A 27,614-nucleotide genomic window follows, 5' to 3' on the forward strand; every position below is an offset into this window, starting at 1 on the left:
ATACCAAAAGGATTTTGTTTATTTCAAGTTGGTATTTGTTCATTTACAAACCTCTGAGCGCTCAGTTGGACTCTATTTACAAACTGGAGTACTACTGAATGCTACTAGTTTCTCTGAATTTTATTTTGAATACAAATTATTAAAATGAATTTGTAAAAAAAAAATTGAAAACCATGTTTTAATTCACAAATATAAACTATTTTGTGTCACATGAAATCCTAATAACATAAATTCAAAGTCCTGGTTGCAATGTGACACAGAGTGATCAAGTTCCACAGGGGCAAATACTTTATCTGGACAGAGTTTATACATTTTGTAGTTACTGTAAATGATCATCATATGTGTATAACAAGTGTCACCAATTTATTTGAAAAGTTAAACAGCTAACATGTTAAGAAGTCGTCTCAGGGACGCTGAAAAGGTAAATAAAGTCCTGAATCAGAAATTCGAATCCAATAGAAGGTTAACAGTGGAGAAAGAAATACTGAGTCTTGATGAGCAGTAAAAAAAAAAAAAAAAGCATAAATCAGATGGACGAAAACCCAAAACCGAATCCTGAAGGTCGTCAGATAAAATGGCCGACAAGCAGAGATGACTGCGTGTCTAGCTGAAGACGATGACTCATTCCAGGTCCTGCAGCCAAACTGCAGCACAGGGTCTACGGACCTTTGCCGGACCGAGCGGCCAGCGTTGTGTTTGTCACTGCGCATTTATTTCCTACATCAAGGAACGGTTTGAGTTGTGCAGATAGAACAGGAGTGGTCGCGTGTGGAAGTGAGGCCTGATGTGACCTCCTAGTCATCCGAGAGGATTTTTTTCAGGCTGACATGAAGATACCCACCGTGGGGCTGCTGTCAAATGTCATTTTGTGCTCTTACACATACAGTTCTCTCTTTTGGCCTTCAAAGACCTCTGACCTCTACATGTCTCTTTGTGGTGGCCCTAAAGGTTCAGCAGCCGATACAGCCAGACTTCTGTGAATGTTTACATGTTTCTATAAATTCATGTGTTGTGTAATAAAAAGCACATAGATAACTGGTTTAAATACAGAAATAAATTTTAAAAAAAGCTGTTTCAGAGTTTGCCAGGATGAACACTTGAGGACTTTTTAGGTCTGAAATTTGACTAGGCCATTCTACCACATAAGCCTACTTGGATTTAAATGATTCGATATCAGATTTAAACCCAAAATTATTTGCACCCCTGCAAATAATAATTGGCAGACTTATACTGAAAATTATACCAAAAAAAATGAATTCCCAGAATTAATAGACTACTGTGAACTCCATCAAAACCTGATCATAGAAAACCAAGAGGACAGCCGTACAAGCTTTTCTTTTGTAATATAAAGCTATATTTTCTGTAAAAACCTCTGTTACCTCCATCTCACCACATAAGAGAGAATATCTGCTCGTGCAGTTGAGTTGTTATCAGTGTGAACATCCGTCCCCAGGACAGCGGTCGGGGAAGCCACAGCTTCTCCCAGCGCTGTCTGATCCGCTGTGATGTTTGGCCTGTTGGTGAGGCTTCCTCTGTAATGCAAAGTGATGGGATCAGATCACAGATGGTGCTGTTGGTCTTTTGCCCCATCCACCCCAACAAAACACTCCAAAATGGTTAGTTTGTTGCAGCTCACTGTTTGACCCAATTTGTTTTTAGGTATGTATGTGTGTGCGTCTGTTTGTTAGGACAAGGTAGAAATAAATGGAAGTCAATGGAAAGTCCCCTCAAAGATAGCCATGCAAACATGTGTGTGTGTGTCTATCTGACTGATTTCGCAACGCTTCTGACAGCAATCCCACACGCTCCGGCAACAGGGCTGCAGGTTTCTCTTCACAATGAATATTCAACTGTCCTTCAACGCCGTTTCGCCCCTCGACACGGCTAGCTGCCACACTTTTCTCTCCTCCCTCCTTGTTCTCCCCGTGTCCCTCGGCTCTTTGCTCAGTCCCTCTGCAAACTACCCTCTTCGTTTTTTGATTTTTTTTTTTTCCTCGTGTGCATCCCACTCACTTGTTGGTGCTCATTTGGAAGATCAAACTGAAGTGGTGTTTTGCTGGGAGATCTGTGCTGTGCAGTTAAATTTGAAGAGTGGAGGAGGAAGGAAAGGCGTCCTCAGAGGATGCAGGGAGGCTGCGGGGGGCTGCTGTGTCTTTGAGTGCTTGCAAACGTGCTTGTGATCAGATTAAAGTCCTGTTCAGTGAAATTCTCTCAGTGCATGTATCACACACAGACACCGGCTATAACAGAAAAAAAGGAGTGTTGAATATTTTATTTAAGTTGTCATTTTCTGCTAAATTTAAAAATTACTTCGTACGCCAGACTTCAGTTTTAAAAATAGTTTAGTGAACATCGGTGTGAATGAAGTGTTTTTGACAGCCTCGTATATTACAGTCAAATTGAAATGAAATTACAGTAAAACTGTAATAAAATTACAGTATGGCCACTGTAAAAAAATTAAAGTTACTGTATATAATGAATAAATTGAATCACATTATCTTAAAAATAAATTCAAAATTTCAAAATGTTTGTAGAGTAAATGCATTTTACTCGAGATTGGTTGGAGATTAGCTACTATACACTACATAGCATATTTAGCTGTTGAAAGATGCTACATCATTTCTGTGTAGAAGTATTACAGTATGTTTTATCAGTAACTGCACTTATATAATAACTGCTCCATTCTTCGGGGAGTGATAAAATTATACAGATAAATGCAACCTTGCAACTGAAAGCTTTCAAATCCAAGTCAGAACAAGAATTTAAGAACCAAAACACCAGATGGAGCTCCCTGTTTGACTCCGATGTCATCAGGAAAGTAAACGTCGCTAACAAAGCAGCTCCTGCTGCAGTTGTTGTGCTTTTTAACCAAAGGAAATTCTGGACGGTCCATGCGACGACGAGATCGAGCTGATCAGGCAACTCAAAACCTGTCAGTTCAGACCTTCATTTTTTCTTCTGTGAGCTTGATCTGTTCGGCTCTTCCTCAAATGGCTAAATCCAGAAATGACAGCTTCTTGATAAACGCTCAAACATATCAAACTGCAGAACTCATCTCTTATATAAGCCTATAGCAAATATAGCACTGAAAAAAAACAGAAAAAAAAACAAAAACAAAACAATGGGTGTTAGAATCAAAAAGACAGACTTTTTAATGATTCCTGTGCTTGTGGGATGCTGCTGAAGACAATCAGTAGTTGCCCACACATCTGATTCCCATAAACCCTGATGGCCCCCAGAAATAAAGAACCGTCAGGGGATATATATTATGTAGGAGGTGCCCCCCCCACACACACACACACACACGCACGCACGCACGCACACAGACACAGCTATCTAGTACGTAGGAGGGAGCTGTCAAGTCGACTGTTAATTATCAGTGGAATGTGAGGCTAACTTCAGATCTGATCTGAAAAACTTTTTGTCTATAAATGCCTCAAAAACACATTCCCATCTGATGAAAGCTGTTATCCGTGTAAGGTAGCTCTGTGAAAGTGGCTGCTTTTCTTCCGGGGCTATCATTCAATCTAAGAGGTGTCAAGACTTGAATAAGACGCGCTGAAGAAAAAAAAAAAAGAAAAAAGAAAAACGCCTCTGGCAGCCGTAACCTGACACACATTAAGCACTGATGTTTCCCTGACGCACTGCATAAATCTTCCTTGGAACAGTGTGACCATCTGCTAATTGAAAAAGAAAGGAAATAGATTTAGTGGGAAGCTCTGGCGCTGACAGAGCGATCCCCAGGAAGCTGTAAAAGGTGAGAAGACGGACCGACTTTCTCACAGCGGCTGAGCTGCAGACCGGGATGGTTTTTTGACTCCGGGCTGTTTGTCAACACATAAACGCCGGAGAAACCGTGAAAGCCTTAAGATGGTTACAAGCGAGAGGGAGGAGAGCTGCCACGGGCCGAGCTGAAAACATTCTTGCTGAATGAGTCACTTGCCTTTGGCCTCCGCGGTTCCACAACAACTCTGTAGTATTTTTGACGGGGAGAAGGTCTGTGGAGCAGAGGGAATTCAAGACGACTTTTAAAAACCCAGTTTCGTCAAATTGCAGAGTCTGTATGGGGGCATAATAGTGACGGAACTTACGGGTCTTCGAAGGGAACAGAGTCTTCGGGATTCAATGGACCCGTTTATGAAAACGTATCTAAGAACAAGCCGCTTTATGCGTAATAGAGTGTTATTCTAATTGTTTTTGTGGGTGTAGTTCACACACAAAAAAAGTTGTCAACTTGATTTAGTAAATAACCGCGTATATTTTCGTAAAATATACAATTTCTAAAATGTTTTAATTTGTGTGAATCAATAACATTTTAGAGCTTATTTGTAACACTGCAAGAAAATAAAAGGAAAATGTAACAAACGGTAGAGGCAGAAAGTTGCCTTTGGCAGAAAATCGTTTTCTGTACAATTAAAGGCAACACACCAAGGTAAACAACACTTAACCAAAACAACAACAAACGAGAAGAAACCAAGATAAGGGAGCGCGCCGTCACCGACCTCAACCTCTCTGTCGCTGTCAGTGTAGCAGTCGGGTCGCACACAGTGCCGCCGCCGCCATGACAGATAATGAAACAAATGTTGAGCGAAGAGAACGAAGTCTGAGTGCGCGCACATTCAGGCCTTTATTCTATTTTATTTATTCACCTATTGAACAAAAATATTTTTAAATTAAGTAGAATAAGAGTGTTATAAGCAAGCATAGTTGTAAAAAAAAAAAAAAAAAAAGAAAAGACAAGAAAAAGATGTTTGCCGTTTAAGAGAATCGCGTAGTTCGTGAACACAACTTCGCCAGGTAGTAATATTTTAAAATTAATAGTTGGGGACGTCCCGACGTCCCCCTCACCTTCACACATAATTACTGCGATGCCCTTACCGCACAGAGATGTGACGCCCGGCGATCCACCAAATGCAACATAAAGTCCCAAAACCTGAAATCTTGACAATGGCCTCCCCAATAACACAGAGATTTCTCCAAATGAGCCGAAACTGACATCGATAATACAATTTTGCAACTATATAGTCTATATGTAAATAGATATGAATATATATTTAAATAATTTGTACATAAATTTTACATTGCCTCTGTGAGCACCAGCATCTACTTTGCACTCTATTCCACAGTCTGCTAAGCTCTTCTTCTGTCCTCCTCTCAACATTTTTTTTTTTACTTCGTAATTTATGGCGCAGATGATGTCAGTCATCAATAAAACCTCTGTGACTTCTGGATTCACATTTAGGGATTGTGCTGGCGCACAGAGTTGCCATGGAGACCGAATGCAGGCAGTTGGGCAGATATGGCTGAGCGAGTTGTTGGAGCGCCCCCTGCTGGCTGGGCTTCAAAAGACGTGACCGATGCTTCTACTGCAAGTCACGTTTGATCTACGGACATCTACTAGATCAGGGGTGCTCAAGTCCAGTCCTCGAGAGCTACCATCCTGCAACTTTCAGATGCATCCCTGCTTCAACACACCTGAATCAAATGAATGGCTCGTTATCAGGCCTCTGTAGAGCTGATCCTGGTCTGTTGGAGTAAGGATACTTCTAAAACTTGCAGGATGGTGGCTCTTGAGGACTGGACTTGGGCACCCCTGTACTAGATTGATAACTAGCTATGAGAAATGTAATCCTACACATCATTAGAGATTGGTAATATTTGCAAGCTTAATTGTTTTCCTGAGTTTTAAAAAAAAAGAGTTTAAATCTAACGCTCTCCACTCCACCGCTACCACTCACCTTTCAAAAAACAAAATAAAACCCAAGACTCGTCCAACGACAAGCACATCAGCAGCCATTCAGCAATTAACACCCCTGCAACCCCGCTAATTAGGCTTTCATATCAGAGCGTCTCCCTGTAATTATGGCACAAACTGGTCGCGCAGCTCCTGCTCTCCGCTGAAACGCTCATTAATCGTCCACTGTGCTGTCTGAAAGCTCAGTTCAGAGGCGAGGCAAGAAGAAAAAGAAGGAGGAAGAGGGGACATCTGTTGTTAATTTTTACACAGTGAAAGGCATTGTCTTGGGATTGAGCAACAACCCAGATTGTGATATAAATATATATAAATATATTTAATTGTTATTGTTATTTTTCCAGCATCACTGAGTATTTGGGTCTGATTTCTTTCTAATTGTTGCTTTTCTTTCTTTAACCTCCTGATTTCATGGAACTGTAGCTGGCGGTTGTTTGGTCCTGTTTGAGGAATGTATTTACTTCCTATCATTACACTTCTGGGAAAATATTATAATTTTCACCCCGTGGGCTCCTCTGTGAGCTGTCATTAGATTTAAAATAACCACCAAGTATTGATACCACCAAGCTGTTACGTAAAGGCTTTGCTCAGGGCAATGTCAAGGAATACAAATACAATCTGGGAAAGACCCAAAGCAGATTACAATCAAATAGACCTCAGTAGTGCTTAAAATTCATGATTTCCTCATTTTTCATTTCAGTCCTAGTTTTCTGCACAGTTAGAAACTCCAGCTACTGATTCAGTTCAGATTTTATTACTAAGAGAGGAAGTGTGGTTTTGTTTTTGCACCCAGGCTCCACACCACACCGACGCTAACTTAATAAAAACATAAGGAAATGGTTTCAAATGCAACAACAGCAACACGAAGAATTGATCCATAAGGCGAATGAAGATCCAATGAAGAGGCAGTTTAAGGCGCGTTGCAGCACAGAGCTCTGCACAGTGAAAACATTTACTCTCAGTGTTCCCACGTTTTGTTTTGCTTTTTGCTGTGAAAGCAGAGTGCCAGCTCAAAAGCACAAAGGTTTGATCACATCAAGGTGACAGCTGTAACCTCTCTTTGCCACAGAGCCATCGGATATTATAATTAAAAGTCACACACTTCTAAAGTCCTGTTGTGGGACTGAACGGTACACATCTGGGACATAAAAAAAAAATCTAAAGTAAATCTCTCAGCAACCTCAGAGATAGAAATAACTCCATCTAAAGCCGAAGGAAACTTTCAGAAGTATTTAAACCCCCACAGCTTTTTCCATTTTTTTTCCCCAAATACAAACTTCAATGTATATTATTGCAATTTTCAAATATTCAAAGTGTTGTGCTTTGTGGGCCCCTCCTATGTAGAGCCACTTTTCAATGCACGTACAGCCGTTTGTGTACAGGAATGTCAGGAGTGTTGAACATCTACAGACTGCAGTTTTTGTGGAAATTTTTCTTTGGGAAATAACTTAGGTTGCATGGAGAGCAGCTGTGAACACCAGTTTTTGAATGTGAACAAAAAATGATGAATTAAACTCTGGACTTTGCTAGATTTTGATTTTATCTACATTGTTCTATTGGAACCGTGGTCACATGTTTAAGGCTGAAAGATGAATCTCAACTTTTATATTCTGTCAGGTTCTCAACCAAAACTTACCCAAAACAGCTACATTTGTGTTGAAATTAAGTTGCACTGTTTACTAATTGGGTGATTTGTGGAGTCAGTTGAGTGAACTTGATTTTATTTAGCATGTCAGAGTTAGAGGGGCTGAACAGACACACGACATGCACCATTTTCTTTGCACTTTACGATATTTTGCTGCTTTTTAGTAGTTTATCACCTAAAAACTGAAAATGCCTTGGTTGCAAAAGCACATCAGCGAAAGCTATTTCAGTAAATGAAATGATTTCTCATAAGTGAAAAACAATATGTTCTGATTTACCTCTTTCTCTTGATCCTCCTGGTTAGCAGTTTATACATATAATTGCTTTGTGCCAGAATGAAAATAGTGCAGCATCAAAAATCAACACGCTTATTGATAGATGCTTTATTTGTGAACTGCTCTGGTGTGAGCTTTACCCTTTCAGGATCTGGTCTTAAGTGGGTTAAAGGGATTATAAAGCTGAACCGTCGATCTGCAGCTCGCTGTTTGGGTAGAAAAAGATCTCGCGTGGCTTACATCCCACCTCTGCCACTACTGGTTGAGAGGAAACCAGAGGGAGGTCTCACTCTGCTGCCATTTCAACTGCAAACACCGATCAACTATAACCAAATAACTTTGGACAAATGTATACTTTTCAGTTTTAATGTCGGCTTTACGCATTTGCAGGAGTTTGCTTTGAGGTTGTTTGCACTCAATCAAGAAAATGTTATATGTGGAAAATTCATCAGAGCTGGCAGGTCACTGGGCTTTGCAGTGCAGCAAGAAGTAAACGCAGCAAGTTTCCCAGAACAGAGAGGAAGTCAAAACAAAAAAATGAATACAGCCACGCCAGAGAAAAATGCGCCTGTATCCATCACCTTTTTTTTAAATTATTTGTTTCATGTGTGTATTTTAAAAGTTTCAACAATCAGAAGTGTTTTGAACAACTTGCATAATTTATGGAAAGACTCCAGATTTAAATTTACAGGGAACAACATTTTAATCTGGCTCAGCCTAAGGAGATTCTAGTGAAACAAATAAATAAATAAGTGAATTAAAATGCCAACTTTTGCACATTCACAAATTGAGTAAAACTTTAATAGATATAATATTTCTCATATTGTGATTGAAGAATCTCTGTTCAATGTGGCTCAATTCCTTCGTCTTAGTACCTCAAGATTTTGGACTGTAGATCAGAAAATGTAGATTCCTCAAGAATAATTTTGCACATGATTTGAATCTTTGAATCTGTCATGCACTGCAATATTTTCCTTCCAGCACCTATACTGCCCATGATACACGGGAAAGCATTCATTTGCTGGACATGCAAGTAAGAGAAAACTCATCCTAATGTTTTTGCAAGTGGCTGTGCTTGCCACCCCGATTGGCTGGCACCCTGGGCAGTGAGCCATGTTTTCCATATTTAAAAGAACATTGAGTATTTTCAGTTTGTAGGTGGACATTATATCTCGCTACAGTCAAAAACCCTGAAAGTCTCAAAGAAAACCAGAATTGATCTGCTGCTCTAAATGTAAAGAAAAAACACCTGATCACTATAAACACTAAGTTCTGTTGGATTGCTCACTCAGTTAAATGATCTCATCTCACCTATCAAAACAGAAACGGTTCGAGTAAATAAACTCGAAGATAGAGTTACAGAAAATGCCTCATCTGTGACTCCATTATCTAGTCCGTTTCACAAGATGAAATATGACAAGGATCAGGATCTGCTCTGTAAACTGAGTCGGGTCATGTGGCTCTGTAGATGTGAGGAGAGCTCTCAAAAGATTTCAGGGTTGATCTTCTGGAACCGTCATGTGAATACCACCGGGCCTTTTTGAACGACTGACAAAAACATTCAAAAAGGCAAATAAACGTGATGGTTCAGCGGCAGCATTGATGGATCCTCGTCCTCACGTTTCTGCTGGTTTCTCCTTCTTCCAGCCTAAACTGTTGTTCAGAAATGCTCTCTCAATAGCAAGATTTAAAAGACATTTAACTAATTATGCATTATAGGTTGTTCATGCATGCTTCGTTTTCCTTTTTGCAAAAGCTGAAAGAGAAATAAAAAAGTAACTAGCAAAGTCTAAGAACTCAGCCAAAGTCTTCAGTGAGTAATATCAAAATACTGCCTTACAGTTTTTTTAAAGCTTTTTCCCCCCCATCATGCTCAAATTCAGATTTGTTCAGTTCAATTTTTATTTGCTTGTGCAAAATATCCCCTTTTCTATATATTTAAAAATATTTTTCTTCAACATTAACTCTGCCCTGATTATTGGTCACCAAGCCGTCCAGCTTTTGACTGACAAGATGGCTGACTTGATCTGGTATACAAGCATTTCAACTGAGGCAACCAAACAGAGTGCAAAGGTACAAACTGCAAAAAAAAACATTTAAAAACTTTAAATAAAATATACTTTGCTATTATATTTTTTTTTTTTTAGCTACATTTATTAGGAACACAAAGTTGTTGATTCTAGACCTCCAGCAATGTTGCAAAACTTCTCTAAAAAGATATTGCATGAGTAAATAAATATGTCCACCTACTGAAGACACTGACACATTGTTGATAAGCTTATGCAATGTTGTGGCAAAAAAATTTAAATCCTATATTAATTTATATGCTGTGCTTCCAGAAAAAAAATAAATTCTAAGGTATATTTTAAGGTGAAATTGATCAAACGAGAGAGAAGCAGTGGTGACCAAAATAAGAGGGCGTTCTATCTGAAATGAACTCTAGAATACTCTGCTGTTATTAAGTAGGAAAAAACCAGGAAACATGACTCAGATGTGTTGCCTTTCTGCTAAACACTTTTAGCTCATGCCTCTTTAATAGACTTTAAGAAAAAACATCTTGAAACGTCACTTTGTTTGTGTCAAACTGTGTTAGTCACAAAGAAGTGCCTTGGTTACAAACAACTTGTGACAAAGTGCCTAAACACCAAGCTTAAAACCAGTCGCTATAAGGGCATCCACTCGTTTCCTGTCTAACTCTGCAAAATAAAGCCGCCAGTGCCACAAAAACCTTTGAAAGAAACTGCTTCTTTAATCGGTTTTCACATTTTGTGATGTTATCACTGGGAACTTCTGGGAACTTTATTGAGATTTTATGAGCCAGAGCTACAGAGCGTGGTAAATTATTGTGAAATGAAGGGAACATAATGCAGTTTTGACATAGGCATTCATTTGTATTCAATCTACTGAATGAAGTTTTATAGTAGTTAAAATAGTACGTTATACAAAAATATCCCAAATTTTGAACATCTCAAGGAGTGTTGCTCAATTCGTTGTCTAAACTTTGAAAGAGGTCGACACAACTGCAAATCTACTAAGAAATGTTTGTCTGTTCAAACCAGAAAGGTCGGGAAAAGAGAGTATTAATCGGGGAAGAAGCCAAGAGGCGCACGGTAAGTCAGGGGTGAGAGTCTGTTGACAGGACATCTGTTGATCATGGGTCATTTACTGTACAAATGTGGTTGTTATTTAAGAGTTACAAAAATAAGTCCATTTTGGGGGGGGGGGAAACAACCCAAAAAGAAGTTTGAATTCAATCTTTTGACGAGCCATAAAGAGGACGCAGCAAACATGCAGATAAGATCTTTTTGCCTACATGCAAAACATTACATTTGGCAGAAAGCCAAGACTGCACATATATTATCACAACACAGTGGTGGCGGCATCATTCTGTGGGGATGTGTTTCTTCTGAAGGGAGAGCGACGCTAGTCAAAGTTGATAGGAAGGCTATTATGGAAGAAAACCTGTTAGGGGTGATGTTATGCACTTTCCAGACACATAGTGGCATTTTATAGCATAAAAATGATGTGTACATCAAGCATGGCTTAAAAGAATTTGTCTTCCACTTGCACCAGATGCACTAGCCTGGTAAAAAAAAAAAACAGCCCCTTGTTCTGCACATGGCTTCGTATGGAGAGTCTGGACCCTCTGCTACTGAGAAAGATTGCTTGCTGGAGGCATGGACACTGTTGAAGTCTTAAATTTTACCCAACCTAATGTTTGGGTAATCCTCCAGTTCACCTATATGAAGCTAACTGGAAATTACCTGCGCTCTAAACAACCATCCATGAGGCTCAGGACAGGTGTTTGCTAATTGCTACTGCCGCTAGTCTGAAGGAGCTGAAGGCACAGTGGAGGGTGCTTTTGCCTGCCGATTAAGGCACTGAATATGTAAGGACAGTGTTGGCATTTTAATTTTTTTTAATTTTTTGTTTGGATTAAACGACTTAACAAATAAATGTTTCCTGTAAAAACGGCCAGAGTGACACCTCTTGTTAACAGAGGATCTGTGTTACTACAGCTCCCTCTGTGCCTGCTCCTTCCCCTCCCCTCCCCTCCCTCTTCTCTCTTCCCCTCCCACTCCACGCTCTGAGATCAAGCCTCTCTTCCCCTCTCCGAGCCTTCACTTCAGTCAACATGGCCACACTTGTAACCTCCACCAGGTTCACAGACGAGTATCAGCTGTACGAGGAACTCGGAAAGTAAGCGACCGAGAACAACGCTGCCGCTGCTTTTCTTGTTGCATTCACTCTCTGTGTGTGTGTGTGTGTGTGTGTGTGTGTGTGTGTGTGTGTGTGTGTGTGTGTGTGCGCGCGCGCGTGTGTGTGTGCGTGTGCGTGTGTCTACACGTTTTCCTCCTCTGTGCTGCCGCCGCCGCTGCTGCCGCCGCTGCTGCTGCCATTGTGTGCGCTTTACTTAGTGTTGACAGGGGCTGGAATGGGTCTGTCAAAAAATAAAACGGGGGAAGGCTTCAGGCGATCTGCCGTGCAACAGTAAGCTGTCAGCGGGCTCCCGTAAGCGCTGCAGAGGCTTGTGTTTAATCCCGAGTGTGCGCGTTTTTTTTTGTTTTGTTTTTTTTTTAAGGTGCAAGGCGCCATTGTGGCTCTTTATTAAAGGTGAGGAACACCTTGTGTGATTTATCTGCAGGTAGCACGCCTCGATACTTGGTTTACATTTGCCCCGTTGTCTTGTGCCATCTTCGCTCAGCTCTGCTTCTGTGCATTCCCAAAGCAGCCTGCACAACAGTCACGATTATTATTATTTTTATTTATTTATTTTTTACATGTATATATATGTATATTATTTTTTGCTGCAGTAAGATTTTGGTGTTTGCAAATTGCAATGCTTAGAAACATGAAAGGCGCCACTTTAGTTGCAGTGTATGTGCAGGCAGGGCTACAAAGCCACTTTGTAACATCTTATCTCTAATAAAGCTGCTCCACCTACCAGCACAGCATGACTTTGAAGGAGGCGTCCGTGCAAACAAACAAAAAACAAAACAAAAGAAAAAAACAAATGTGGTCAGGCTGCGTAGATAACTGTTACTTCTACCTTTCACTGCAGCCCCTCTCACATTTCCTTCTGCTTTTCCGGTTATGCACTAACATACCAAAATCCTAAACCCAATAGGTACATCAGAGTGTGTTTAATATGAATGCCGTCCCTCTGTAGGTGAAAATTAAGCATGCCTGGCTTTCAGTGTGTGTGTAAGTTCAGCAGTTGTTCATGTCTGAAGTGGTCCTCCTCACTGCTCTCTCAATCTCTCCGTCTCCAGGGGGGCCTTCTCCGTCGTCCGCCGCTGTGTCAAGAAATCCACCGGACAGGAGTATGCTGCTAAAATCATCAACACCAAAAAGCTCTCCGCCAGAGGTTAGTGTGAAGTCAGTGTGAAGTTTCCGCTCGCTGACGAGGTGCTAACGGTGCAGCAGCTCAGCGGAGCTGGGTTTGTTTCCTGGAGAGCAGCGAGCCGGACGCAGGCGTCTTCCACTTGAGAGAGGAGATTCCCTGAAAAGCTGGGGGCCACTTGGCACGGCCCCCTCATCCACCCCCCGAGGTGCTGCGCTTTAAGCCTTCACAGAAAGAATCATTGGATTTTGGTCTCTTGTCTGCAACCACTTTTGGGGGGATTGTTATGGTTGGTGTGCAGCAAGTGATTGCACGTGCTCGAGCCTGAGCTTTAGATATCCTCAACTACCGTTTTTGCAACTTGTGACAAGTTGTGCAATCTGCTGATGATCAGAAATGTTTTAAGACGAGGTTTGAATAAAGACCGACTTCCTGATTTTACACATGTTCTCTAGGTCTTCTGTCATCTCATTTTTTAAAACGACACAATGACCTTGATTAAATAGTAGTTCTTGACAGCAACAGATAAAACATCTAAAGTAAATTTCAAGAGTCTCTTCACAGCCACAACTATCTTTGTGGTTTGTCATACTGATTTTTGCTGATCTTTAGTTTAAGTCCTGTCGATCCTGACTGAATCCAAGTGTGTTTGTTCTTGTTTAGCGTATTAAGGCCAATATTTAAAAAAATATATACAAATTTAAAACTGCAGATTATCGGACATAGATCCGTGGCTGGGAAAAATTGGAGCGTCTTCAGTTGTTGATCCACATTCATATGACACAAGTGGCTAAAACAGAATGAAAACTGGAACCATTTAGTTATGGGGGGAGGGGGCGAAGTGCAAATGTTTATTTCTTTTTAAAGAGTTATTCCAAGTTCTGTGGGTGAAAAAAAAAAAGAGGTGCGTTCACTGATGTAGGAACAGTATATGTATTGGGTGCGCTTCTAGTGACAAAGTAAAAAAAGGCAAAGCGAGATCCCATCCTGTTTGTGCTCACAAGGCAGACTCGTCAGTTGCAGGAAGTCGGTGACGTCGGCCAGTTTAGATTAAATATGGCCGCCGTGCATTGAGAAAGTTCCAGTAGTTCCACATCAAACCTGTCACAAGTAAATTCATTATAAATTTCCATTCTTGAGAATGTTCAGCCTCTGTTTAAGTGTGTCGAATTCAGAGAATGCTTTGTGGTCGGCATGTATTGCTCTGTGGTGGTTAAGAGACGACAGTTGCTAAAGTCCAAGAATATTTGAGACCCCACGGAAAAACGATTATTTTAATAGTTCACACACCAAACATGTCCTAATGTAATTAACAAGCAGAGTGAAAATTGTCTTGGCATTACCAGAGAAACATTTACAGCCTTCCTTATTTCCACTCTTAGCGGTACAGCCAATCAGTGCCAAGGAAGATAAGTGGTGCTGTTGGATTGGCCGATTTGAAAACGCCAGTCAATAGTGTGTCAAGTAGCCTTGCGTCTAGATAGCGCAGCTCGCCAAGCTGCATCCTGTTTTAAGTATTTTAGATGAACCCTATGGAAAAAAAATGTGAATAAAGGGATCTCTTACTTTGGTGTCACGTTCCACAGAAACGGTTTCGAATAGGCGAATCCATGAATATTGAACCATGACAGGTGGGTGTCAGCTGTAGTCCTACAGGTTCTCTGGTTCAGACATGCTCGACTCGGGTTTGATGTCATTCCCAGATCTGAACTCTGACTCCCAAACAACCCGGACCGAGCATTTACTTTCGGTTATAATAAACTTTATATCAACGGAATTAGAACTGCAAGGATAACGGCCTACACCGCCACCTTCTGGCAATAGTAGGCAACCAGGGTTATTAAGGTTAAAGGTCGTGAAAAACATTAGAAATGACTCATTTATAGTCCAGGCAATACATATGTAGACAGTTGTGTCTCAGCCACACAGGTGTGACGTTAGAATGAATGACGGCAGTGGCAGGATTAGCAAAGCATAAACAAATAGTAAATGTCTCATTTATCACTAGTTATGGCATAAAGCCATGAAGATGCTGTATGGTGCAAATTACTTTTTTTTTTTCTTAAAGCATATAAACTATCTCTTGACCCCAAAAATAATCATATGAATATTAACATAAGGATTTAAAACAGAAAAACACTGAAAACTGAGACTAGACGTTTTGTAATTTGCTATTGTTTTTTGGGGAATGGGATTTATTCCATTTAAACCTAGTCACACTGGACTTTAAGTTAATATTTTTTACTGTGATGAGTAATTATTGCAAATCAGGGTGGTCACATTTTAAAAAAAAAAGTCACAATCTATGTCTACAATATTAGACGACATTGGCAAAATTACTAGACAAAAAGTGCATTGCCATATTCCATCGTTTGTTGTTTTGTGTTCTTCTGTGCCATCTCTTCTGAGAGATGAGCAGCCTGTTGTGTTGCAACAAGTTTTACCCGTTGTCTTTAATTAAATTAATTTGCATTTGTAAATGTCGGACTTACGAGCCGGAGCCCCGATCTGATATTATCTGTGTCAATCCCAATATTGGGAAAAAAAAAATCTAGATTGGGTATCGCTAATATTGTGCCCAATCCATCATAAGCGCAGCTCTATTTAGTGTAATGCTTTGCTTTGTTCTCGTGCTTTATTACTTATTTTACATTATATTCAGAATTCCTAATTGCGCTTTCTGAACCATTTGGAAGGTTGGCTGCAGTTTAATTTTTGCATGTTTGACCAAGGTAGTCAGCGTATTGTCTCAGTTTGAGTTTCTCTATTATTTATTTTGCATTGCGCTGACTGAGCGAATTGAAGCTGTGTTGTTTTTACATGTTTGTGAAGCCAGTGGTGTTTTTAAATGTGCTGTACTGTCACAGAGTTCCCAAGTACATGTTTTTTTTATTTCGTACATTCGGTATCGCCCGATGCTAAACCTCTGATATCGCTATCGATATCAGAAGTGAAAAAACTGGAATGGTGCATCTCTAAGTTTTTTGCGTGTAAAAAAGTAATAATCTGATCATGATTAGAGACAAGCACTTTGATGCATAAATATTGATAGGATAGTTTGCTTATTAAAAAACTATTGAGTCTATCTGAGAACCTGCAGCACTTTGTCTTTTTTTCCTAGAGTCTTGAGGAAACGTCGCGGAAATACTGGAAATCAGTTTTGACTTGGAAAATCCTCTTCGGCGCATCTCTGAAAATTACCCCTCCGTTCTGTTCATTTTTGGCTTGTAGCCGTAGGAACCCCATGTTTACACGTCTTTGCGGGTGGTAGAGTGGCCGGTGGTGGGAGCACATCCCTGCACACAGCCGTGTAGCTGCTCAGTTTGCCTTGGACTTGGTCGCGATGCTACTGTGTTTCCTAACACTTGTTACGTCAGAGAGTTTGATCTACAACCCACACTGTGTGTGTTTATGCCGTGCGGTGCGTGCGTGTGTGTGCGTGTGTTCACCAGCAGCAGCAGATAAACGCATATTCAAATACCACCTCCTGTGTTTTGGTATTTGCAGCAGATTTGTTGTCGCCGTCTGCCTGCTAAGCTGCGCGTGTGTCATAGAGTCTCATCTGCCATGTAGCCAAATCCAAGCATATTTAATCCGTCGGTTGTTTTGGTCAGCATGCGCGTTTGTGTTTGCACATGCATCTCACTGCTCCTCATCAAGTCTTGGAAGTTTGCGTGTTCATGCTACATACTGTGTGTGTGTGTGTGTGTGTGTGTGTGTGTTTGCAGCATGTCTGGCCCAGTAAACATCAGAGCAGTCGGCCAAAAGCTTGACTGATGATGTGAGCTGCAGATTAGGGCCATTTCTGAACCGATTGGGCTGCCCTGGCCTCCGGGGAGCCAGGCTCTTTCCACGCCCATGCGATTCTCTTTTTCCCTTTTAAAGCGTTTTTCTTCCGTCCCTCTGCGCTTCTGTGTCTGTAAACGGATGATTGATTTGAGCAGGGATCTTTAAAAAAAAAAAAAAAAAATCCCCTTTCACCAGCCCATTTGACGGCGTCTGCATGTTGACGCTCGTCCGGAGCCTTGCAACCCAGCGACGGTGGAGGTGAAACTCTTAGCCCAATTGGTTGTCTGGCAGAGAAACTCATATCTTTATGACTCAATGCGTCAGTTTTTTTTTCTTTGTGGTCACAGATCTCATAAAAAACCCCCAAAAAAAACCATACTAACAGATGGCAACTTTTTTCTCTTACATGCTACATTTTTTTGTTTCTCACATCATAAACGTTGTTATATTTAACCAAGCAGAAATGCCTATGTGAGTATAGTTTCCCATACTGTCCTTCGGTGCACAGGGCTCTTCCCTCCTGTTGTCCTCGGGTCAAAATGACCCGAGGACAACAGGAGGGTTTTTAATCGGAGCTGAAATGTGTTTTCTTCCAACATGCAGCTCGGCTTCATTCACACTGCAGTGATGTGAAAGTGACGTAGAAGCATGCATCCCTAACAGATGCACCAATCATGCTTTTTCTTCCTTTGTAGCAATTTCTGTTTCCATTCCTGAGTCTGTCCTGCCGATTCCGATTTTATTATACATTTTTCTTTCTAAAGTGTGTAACACATAAAACTGACAAATGGGCTACGGTTTCTTCTTTTTTTTTTTTTTTTTTTGACGAAAGTGTTATTTTTGAATCCAACAGAATAAAATAACACTCGCATGCCATCGGCTGGTGAATTTGTAACCTGTAAACGTGGCCACTTCTGAGTTTTGACGTATTCAATGAAAGCAAATATGTGATTATTTTGGATCTATTGAGGATTTTTTTTTTTTTTACTTTTACGTGTTGTCCTAAATTATCTGATGTAAGGGTGTTTGCAATGGACAATAACAAACAGAGCTGTAGAGAGCTGAGCAATAAATCAATAATAATATATGTTGTGATCAGTATTAATAAATAATACCTGTTTACTGTACAGTTCACAATCAAACTCTTGATTCGGACCAAAAAAGCGAACACCAGTCTGCCTAAAAACCCAGGTCTCGATTCGGTTGAAGTGAACTCTGGTGCGGCTCAGATGCATATGTGAACGCTAAACGGTCCGTAGACGGCTCCAAAAGCAGGAAGCAGGCTGTAGCAAAGGGCATTCTGGGTAAATTCAACTAAAATAAACGCAAGGAGTCAAAGATGGAGGAAGAAAAGCGTTAAAACAACCACTAAAATCCACCGCTACTCCGTTTTCATTTATATTTTGTGAAGGAGGAAATTGTGCTCATGTCTTCTTCTGAGGTTTTCATTTCCTTCAGTGGTTCTTGGTGCAGCGCCACCACAGGCGAAGGGGGTGTAACAGGTTTGTCAATTAATTTCAATGCAGTGTTAAAGTGAGTGGCAGCAGCTGAAATCGTCACAAATGTGGCAATTTTGGTCTCCAGTCAAACCGAGTTTACCGGACTATCAGGTGTGAAAACACCCTCAGACGTGTCCCTGGTTCAAATGAATCAAATTGCTGAATTACTTCCTCAGTATGCAGTCCAGTTCTGCTAATGAATTGAATATCTGACTCAGGTGTGCTGAAGCAGTGACGCGTCTAAAAGTTGCAGGACATCAGCCCTCGAGGCCTTGATTTGAGAACAACTCTGCTGTAGGGAGGAAAATGTTCACCAGCTTAGCTGAGTTAGCCAAACCCTGCACAGGGAAAATGCCTCAGCAGTCAGATGGACGAATGATTCATTAAGACATGAATTACTGCCTCTGCTCAAGATGAGTCTAGTTTTAATCTTGTTGCATCCTGCCTCCTCGATTTAGTAAAGATACAAGATGTTGAATGTTTGCATAAGACGTTACCTTCGAGAAGTTCATTTCATTGGGTGTTAGTATGGAAAAAAAAAACTCCTGTGTAGGTAAAACCAGATTTGCGAGGATGTGCAAACCTGCTATTTATTACAACAGCTTGATCCAAATTTAGAGCAGCTGGTCATCATGAATCATCATAAAAAAAATAAAAAAAAACGTCTGCCATCATACCAGATTTTCTTTTTCTCCTTTTGGGAGAAAAATAAAAGAAAAATGTCCGCACCTCCATTATGCTAGCAACAGAAGCTGGAGGTTCACAATGTCGCCTGTAAATAAACACACGCGGTAGCTGCTCATGAGCTCCTTGTCACTGTTTACAAACACCGAACATACTCTATGTTAGCTCTGATAGCTTGATGTCTGGGCAACTTCAGGAGGCCGTCTGTGCCTAAGAGGGCTGTGTGCGGGCGTGTGTGTGTGTGTGTGTGTGTGCGTGCATGGGCAGGATTAAGCCCTCATTCTCCGCGGCTCAGGGAGAGCACGCTGATGGCGAGGTCGCCGATTATGGCTGGGTCATGTGGCGTCACGAGCATGTGCGCAGCCGCTGCAGCAAAACAAACATGTGGCGCGTTTCCGGTTGGATTTCACGGTGGGATTTAACTGTATTTATTTCTGAAACGGTGTCCAGGCTAACCTGCTGCTTCATTTGAATGCTTTCTGGATTTTGACACCGGTTAGCTCTGGCCCTCACCCTGCCAAGTTGTAGTGACGTTTTCACATTTAAACCTCACAGCGGGGGAACACACACAGCTGCTCTGTGTGTTTTTAACCTGCAGGTCTGCGGAGGGGAAAGGGTAGAAAACCTTTCATTACAAGTTTTATTTTTAATGTTTTTTCTTGTTCTGTATGAAAGTCTTGCGTCGCTGTTGTAGATATGTATTTTTTTAGCCTATAATGACAAGTGATCTCAAATTTAAAGAAAATCTGCCTGGTTCTGAAGCCGAATAATCTAGCGTTTCACAAAAAATGGTATTTGGACATGTCTGTGTTTAGGTCACAAACACAAATCACGCAGCTACTGCATACAGCTTCTCACTATATTAACAGGTTAACTAATTCTACGTTTCACACAGTCATGGCTTTAGCGTCATCTTCCAGCAGTATGATGATTATTTCACCTTGAGGCAACAGTGGCACTGAAGAAAATCCTAAAGAAGAGCTGGGATTAGAGCTGCTTGTTGTTTTAGTGGCTGATGTCTTTCACTTGCTCGTATTAAAAATTGCTAAAAATAAAAAAGTATATTGTTTTCTCACCTTGTCTTTGTGGTGACCCATGATTTCTGGAGGCAAAAAGTGTAGAAACAAAGTAGATTAAGATAAAATGTTAGCTATCATTAGTGTGTACATGCCAGATTCATGGTTAAGATCTTAATCTTTATCTTTTATAGAAATTCAGTATAAGCAGGAAGTACAGATTCTTCTCGGTTCTGTAAAAAAAAAAAAAAAAATGCAGTTATATCGTCCTTACTTTGATACTTTCAAGAATAAAACTTTGGAGGAACTATAGGGGAAAAACAGCAAACGTCCATATCTATATATGCTTATAATATATGTAGAAATTGAGCCATGAAACACTATTTTGTTGTAATTCAAAGGAGACGAGGAATTAAAACAAATGTTAAAAAGTTTATAGTTCAGCTTGTGACAATCCACCGGATGATTTTCAGATTCAAAGGAGCAGCACGCTGAGGTAACCCTGAGAGAACTGCAAGTTGTTCACAAGCTCCATACTTCCTGAAACGATCCATCAATAACCGAGCTGCAGTTTGTCACACTACATATTACACAATAAATGTGTCATAAGTTGCTCTCGTCAGCTGTGTGACCATGGGAAAACTTATTGTTCTGATGTATGGCACTGGTGAAGAAATTGTCACGTTTTTGTTGTTTTGTTTTGTTTTTTTTGTCTGTTTGTTGAGCTTCAGCTCTATATCTGATTTGGCCAAGTTTGTTTGCTTCCCACTCCTGAAACTGTGTCTGAGATTCAGTAGACCTTTGGGCTAGAAAACTAAACAAAACTGGTTTCAAGAAAAACATCCAATAAGACTGAAGACGTGCTGCTACAGGTAGGAGCGTTGGAAGGTTGGCTTGATTATCACGTCGATGAAAACACTAAACGCCACTTAGTGGGGCCGCAACGGGTTCGCAGGTCTGGAAACCCATTATGGTGGATGATATGTTTCCGTCTGTCCCAGTATGTGTGGAACAAATCCAATAAGCCACAGCATGTGCTGCGTATATGACTTTTTTTTCACTTGTTAATCTAAACCTTTGGACCTGAGCTTTATGATGAGTTCATAGGTCAGGTGATGTCATCTGCTACTTCCTCTTTTTTTTTTTTTTGGAGTAAACGTCTCATTGAAAACTCACAAAAAGTGAATCCAGCCTTAACCAGAGGTGGCGCTAAAGCAACCATAAACCGCAACGGGTTGGCAATTTGGCAGCCCCTCTTCTTTGCCCTTTTTTGACTTATGACGCAATCAGGCACAGAAATAAATGTAGGTCACCAGCATTTGCAGTGTAGAATGGACAAAAACCCAAGGAAATGGACGCAAATCTGTCCCGTCTGCTGGCTGATCTTTGCTGTCAGACAGAGCTTTTATTTTATTGTAGGCAAGAAAACTCGAAATCTGCAACACATATTGTTCCAGGTTGCGATGTGGTTTTAGACGAGGCCTTCTGATGTGAAGATAAGAAACCGGGATAGGCTGGCGGCACTCATCCTACTGCTGAATTATTGAAGTACACGCTGCTTTCCTCTTACTGCACACGGGCAAGAGTTTAAGATTGGTCCCTCACGTTGCTTTTTTTCCCTCTTTTTTTTATTTTTTTAACTTCCATTCCTCAAGCAGTTTTCCTTCATGTCTCGTTTCATCCTCAGCGTTCTCTCCTTCTCTCTCCCTTTCTGTTTTGTCTTGTTCTCCTCCCTTTGTCTCGTAATCTCCTGCCCTCTCCTTCTTCTCTCCGAGCCGCAGCATCACAGGCCACACAGGCGAGCAAGCCGTTTGTGTGTGTGTGTGTGTGTGGGGTGTTTTTTTTGTTTTTTTTAGTTTTCAGCCTTTTTGTGCACTCTCTCTTGCTGTAGGCTCACTGGCGAGGGGGCAGATAAACGTGGCTGTGCCGCGCTGTCAATGTTTAATGGGACAACAGTGAATATTTAATGATTGAGAGAATGGTAGAGCTGGATATGGAAATGGAAAGATGTAGGTCTGGACACGGTCAAGGCTGTACAACAGTCGGTTGTTCTTCTCGTCTTCCCACAGGGTGGAAACATTCCTCCTTCATCAGGGCGTTTGATAAAAACAAAATCTCTGGGCTTTGCAATACTCTCCTAATGACCTGAAGAAATAGAAAGTTAAGTTTAGACATCACTTCTCATCATGTCCAAAATAGAAATTTTAAAATGTCAAATTAGGAGATTTTGTCAACATCGGCATCACCAAGTGTCGATCATACACACGCACACACGCACACACACACATCAACAAAAAATCACAATCTTCACCAGCTCTGCAGAATGTATTGTATCAGAGTTAATATCTGTATCTCTGATCATGCAATTAATGAACATCTTGGTTGTGATATTTGTATCTCAAGTGCAAATGTATGCAAATTATGCATGTCAGGAATATAACTGGCTTTTGATGCCAACACCTGATGTAGGTCTTTAGAAGCTCGTCACAATGGTAAGGACACCGTGACGAGGGAACGGAGTCGTAATTATAATCTACATCGTCTTTTCAATATTCAGTGTTGGTACACTTCCTGCGTCCTGATTCTGAAGTTTACTCACACAAATTTACCTTCGATCTAATTTGAGATTTTCAGTGTTGTGTTCAAGACCACCTAACCCGAGACCAAGACAAGACCAAGACCAGAGTGTATCGAGACCGAGACAAGACCAAGACTTTTGGGGTCCGAGACCAAGTCAAGACCAAGACCAAGGGGAGTCGAGACCGAGTCAAGACCAAGACCAGCGGCCCGCGCTACATGACACAATAAAATGTAAAATATGATCGAAATTGCTTCTCAAAATAATCTGAAAGATCCATATTACCATAAAACACCTAGATATTAAATACTTAATACATTTTACCAATATTAAATATTCCATTTCTGTGCTAAAAAGTGTGATGGTCTTGTGCCATCCCTAAAAACATAACGCCCTGGGCATTTGCCCATATTGCTCATATAAGAAACCACCACCACTGTCTGCACCATTAAACATAGCAATTGAGGCAATGCCCTGATGGTAAATAACGCTCAACTACGAACACTGACCAAGGAGCAACAAGCAAGTAACCAAACAGAAGGCGCTCATCGTGACTGTTTTCACTCTCTATCCCAGTACATGAAGCCAGGTAGTCTGACACCATGGCAGACATTACAGCTGCCACTTTGAACAAAAACAAAGAGCAATGTGCATGCTCTGCGTGCTCTTTCGTTCTTGTGCTTTAGTTATTTGTTAATTTAAATATCAACGTACATAATTAAATTAAATAATGATGCAGTGTACACAGAGCATTACAAGAACAAAGAACGGGTGTTCTGTCAGGTCAGATCGTCATACGCTTAGCACGAACTCACGGTGTTCTGTCAGATCAGCATACGTTGTCAGATAGTCGTACGCTTAGCTCAGACATGCATAAGCTGTCATTACCATATGATTTTATTTAATCAGCAACATAGAATCATGACGTAGATCATCATACACTTGGTTATTAACAGTTGTATGGCATCCAGCTGCAGCCAGACCTGCTTTAAACACACTTTGAAACCACGACAACGCATGTATATCCATCTAGTTATCACATTATGTCATATTATAAACAATTTAATTACTTATTTTCGTCATAACTTGTTGCGTATACTGACAACTACACTGACGGTCGGACTTCTTAATGCGCATGCGCTGGCATGGTACTGACTGCATGTATGCTATTTTGACAGCGTATGGCTATGTGATAGAACACCGGCTGTATCTGTCAGACATGTCATTACCATAAGATTTCATTTAATCAACAACATAGAATCATGACGTAGATCGTCATACACTTTGTTATTAACAGTTGTATGGCATCCTGACTTAGCAGTTAAGTGAGTTTTACACGGGCGTGTGTTGTAGCTGACTCCAGCAGCAGCCAGACCTGCTTTAAATACACTTTGAAACCATGACAACACATGTATATCTATATAGTTATAATTGAAAACAATTTAATGACTTATGTTCATGATAACTTGCTACGTATGGTGAACTGACAACTCCTCTGACGGTCGGATTTCTTAATGCTTAATGCATGTATGCTAACCTGACAGCGTATGGCTATCTGATAGAACAACGGCTCTCAGTGAGTGACACTCCAGTCCTATCTAATAAGTAAAGAGCCGTGGAGAAGAATCGACTGTTTCTGAATGTCACCTCACTATATTGCAGACTTTTGGACATAGCGTTGTCCCATATATGCGACAAGTCAGTCAACATCTACGCACAATAATTCAGCACAGTGAGTGATAACATTTTTCATCACAATGCTTATGTGTCTCTGTACAGCTAGCTTTGATAACATCACGTTAACGGATCTTACCTTCTTTGAGCTACTTTTCTAAGTGACGAAAAAAGTCAGACGTTGTCCCCACCGTCTGTGAAAGCGAAGCGCTGCTGAGTTAGCTGTGGCCATCGGATTTCTTACTATTTATGCAGCGCTATTATATTACTGACGATTAGACAAACATTTTCTGCCGCTGAGAGGAAACCACTGCGCATGTCCTGGAGCGCCGCGCGCGAGTGAAAGGTGGGGAGGGGAGGGGGAGAGAGAGTAAAAGGTGAGGAGGGGAGGGGGGAGTAACAGAAACACGTAGTTGCTTGGATTTTAATCGGTGCGTTTTGCATCCACTGAAAACAAAAATGTTAACAAATAAAGTGGACAGAATGCTGTACGTTTAGTGATATTTTCACAGTTGCGGTCTTGACTGGTCTTGAAATAAAATGCCGAGTCCTCAGAGCCCGAGACCGAGACAAGACCGAGACCAAATGCGGTCGAGTCCGAGACGAGACCGAGACCATCAAAAAATGGTCTTAAGACCGGTCTTAAGACCAAGACCAACTTCGAGTACCACAACACTGGAGATTTTTAATCTTTAAAGGTTTAACACATAATACCGACAGCATAGGATAAATTGATGAAGGCTCTTGTTGTGAGGTTTTTTTGTTATGTCGATATTTCCTAACTGAATCTGCAGAACAACCACAGCCTGCTGCTGAAGTTTGCATGTAATTTGTAGCTTTTGAATGAGGGCATTTAAAGGGCTATTTCACTTTTTATGTACCTTTACAGAATCTAAGTCATCTTTTAATCAAAAGCATATCTCTGTTAACAGAAGATGACTAAAATATACACTGCTCAAAAAAATAAAGGGAACACTCAAATAACTCATCCTAGATCTGAATGAATGAAATATTCTCATTGAATACTTTGTTCTGTACAAAGTTGAATGTGCTGACAACAAAATCACACAAAAATCATCAATGGAAATCAAATTTATTAACCAATGGAGGCCTGGATTTGGAGCCACACACAAAATTAAAGTGAAATGTTCCCTTTATTTTTTTGAGCAGTATATTTTAGAAACTGCTAAAATAGTCCATGTACATAATGAAACCTTGTCTTAAACCTTTAAAATGTCTTGATTGCTTTAGATGGTTGATGACACAAAAAATTAGTTTTCACAAATATTTAAAAAAAAAAAGGACGACTACAAGTCAATCACCTGACAGTCTGACCTCTGAACAAAAAGGGGTCAATTATAAGGGATTATTTGTTTACCATGTGTGACATCTTAAAGTCTTTGAAATTAAGTATGTTTCTCATTATGGAGATCATGAAAGTTATCAAATTTGAATGGAGAAAAGTCCTGACATCATTAGTAAACATCCCCATGTGATGCACATAATTATAAAGTGGTGGAAGCTTTTATAATGGTTTTCTGAGAACTGTCAGCCTGATAGAGATAAACCTATTGGTCAACCATGTCAACTCAACCGGGCAACTCTGGAACGACTTCCTTCAAAATCAGAATCTCAAACTAACTTTCATATCCAGGCCTTGTAATAATTATAATGATGTCATCAGACAGACCCACATTTCTATCCACCTGCAGCTTTGATTAGACACAGCGGTGGTCATGTGCGCTGTATTTATATGTATACATGGTGACGTGTTCAAGCTGTGTTGGTTATTATCTGCTGCATAACGCCGTTTCCCAAAGGAAGACTTGTTTTCATAAAGATTATTTATTGCAATAGTAGCAAGAATGAAATGGCAATAAAAACAGGCTTTGCTCACGGGAGAGGCATCCAGCCGTAATGTGACAGTCAGGGTTTGAGTCGCTTCGTGTTCGACGGTTTAATCTCTTTACGCCGAGCCTGGGCTCATATTTAGACGCTTTGCATTTTGTATTTCTTTATTGTTTTTTTATTATTTATTTATTTATTTTTTACTGCCATGCCTCACGAAGGTTTACCTAAAGTTTAATATGATCCTTTCCTCTGCGGTGGTGTGTCTGATGCATTTATCTAGGTTTATAGAAGTTGAAGCAGCTTTTAATCAAAATTATTAGCATTTTAGCGTCGGTGACAATAATAAAAACAACACTACTAAAAGCAACAATAAAAATAATAGCCTTTTAATGTGCTAAAATTTATTTGGTGGTCATATACATGCAGAAGCTGAAATAATTTAGTCTATAAATGAAATTGTTGAGGCTGTAAATAAACATAATATCCTAATTATGAGTAGTTTTCTGTGAGTTATTCTTCTGGTGCTTTTCTTTAACTGCATATCAGGTTACATACTCTTTAAATTTTGTTACGCAGAGTCAGCAGGTCTAGATTAAAATTCTTCTAATTTTATGTCTTCCTGAGATCTGGAGCACATTTACAAGTACATCAGAGGTGTGGACTAATAATAGCTTGCCAGTTCAAGCTCAGTCAGGTTAGCTGGAAAGTAGCTGTGAACAGATATATTTTAATAACAGCCACAGATTCTCCATTGGATTTCGCTCTGCTCTCTGAATGGGCTTGTCTAATATAAACTTCTGGCTGTATGTTCAAGGCTGATGCCCTACGGGAAGGTAAACCTCCACCACAATGTAAAGTTGTTTTTTTTTTGCAGGTTTTTTCAAGGATAATCCAGTATTTTGTTCTGTTCACAGTATTTAACCTAAGTCATGCGTTTTTGGACTGTGGGAGGAAGCCAGAGTACCCGGAGAGAAGCTGTTCATGTGCGGGGAGAAAAGGCTCTAGGCTGGGATTTGAATCCAGAGCCTTCTGGCTGCAAGTTTTTTTTATTTTTTTTTTATATATACTTGTGCCTTTTGTTATTTGTTTTTCCCAGCTCCTAGCCAAGCAGTGCATTTCCATGATAACTGCTAATTTACATTTCATGTAACAGACAGCCAAAATTGCATAACATGGTCACGATATTCCCAGTATGTCATCCTGCAGGATTTAATGCCGTCAGATTAACGTAATCATTTCAGAATCCCTCTCATAGTTGGTAATGTCAACATAAATGTTTTTCATCTCCAGCATCTGCGTTACTTTTTCGTTACAATATCCAAAAGCAACACTGAGGGAGCTGTTGGCTTATTACGTCAGATTCATAGATTCTTGCCAAAAATTATTAAATAAAGACAACCCCCCTGAACCCCCCCCAAAAAAAAACAAAAACGTTTTTTACTATAAAGCAAAATGTGGATTCCTACACAGTTGAAAAAGGTCTGGAAATTGATTTTAGTCTTTTCTTG

General features: G+C 40.4%; 1 protein-coding gene across 1 annotated transcript in view; it reads left to right on the forward strand.

The window, feature by feature from the left end:
* Window positions 1-11,733: 11,733 nt before the first annotated feature.
* Window positions 11,734-27,614, forward strand: part of camk2g2 (calcium/calmodulin-dependent protein kinase (CaM kinase) II gamma 2) — a 63,935-nt gene continuing 48,054 nt past the window's right edge. The window contains exons 1-2 of the mRNA XM_014970087.2: window positions 11,734-11,871; window positions 12,945-13,039. Of these exons, the coding sequence (XP_014825573.1) occupies window positions 11,807-11,871; window positions 12,945-13,039 (160 nt within the window). The 5' untranslated portion in view covers window positions 11,734-11,806. The remainder of the gene's footprint in view (window positions 11,872-12,944; window positions 13,040-27,614) is intronic.

This window comes from Poecilia mexicana, unplaced genomic scaffold, assembly GCF_051168715.1.
Source record: "Poecilia mexicana isolate PSO_F unplaced genomic scaffold, ASM5116871v1 scaffold_15, whole genome shotgun sequence".
In the NCBI taxonomy this organism is placed as follows: domain Eukaryota; kingdom Metazoa; phylum Chordata; class Actinopteri; order Cyprinodontiformes; family Poeciliidae; genus Poecilia; species Poecilia mexicana.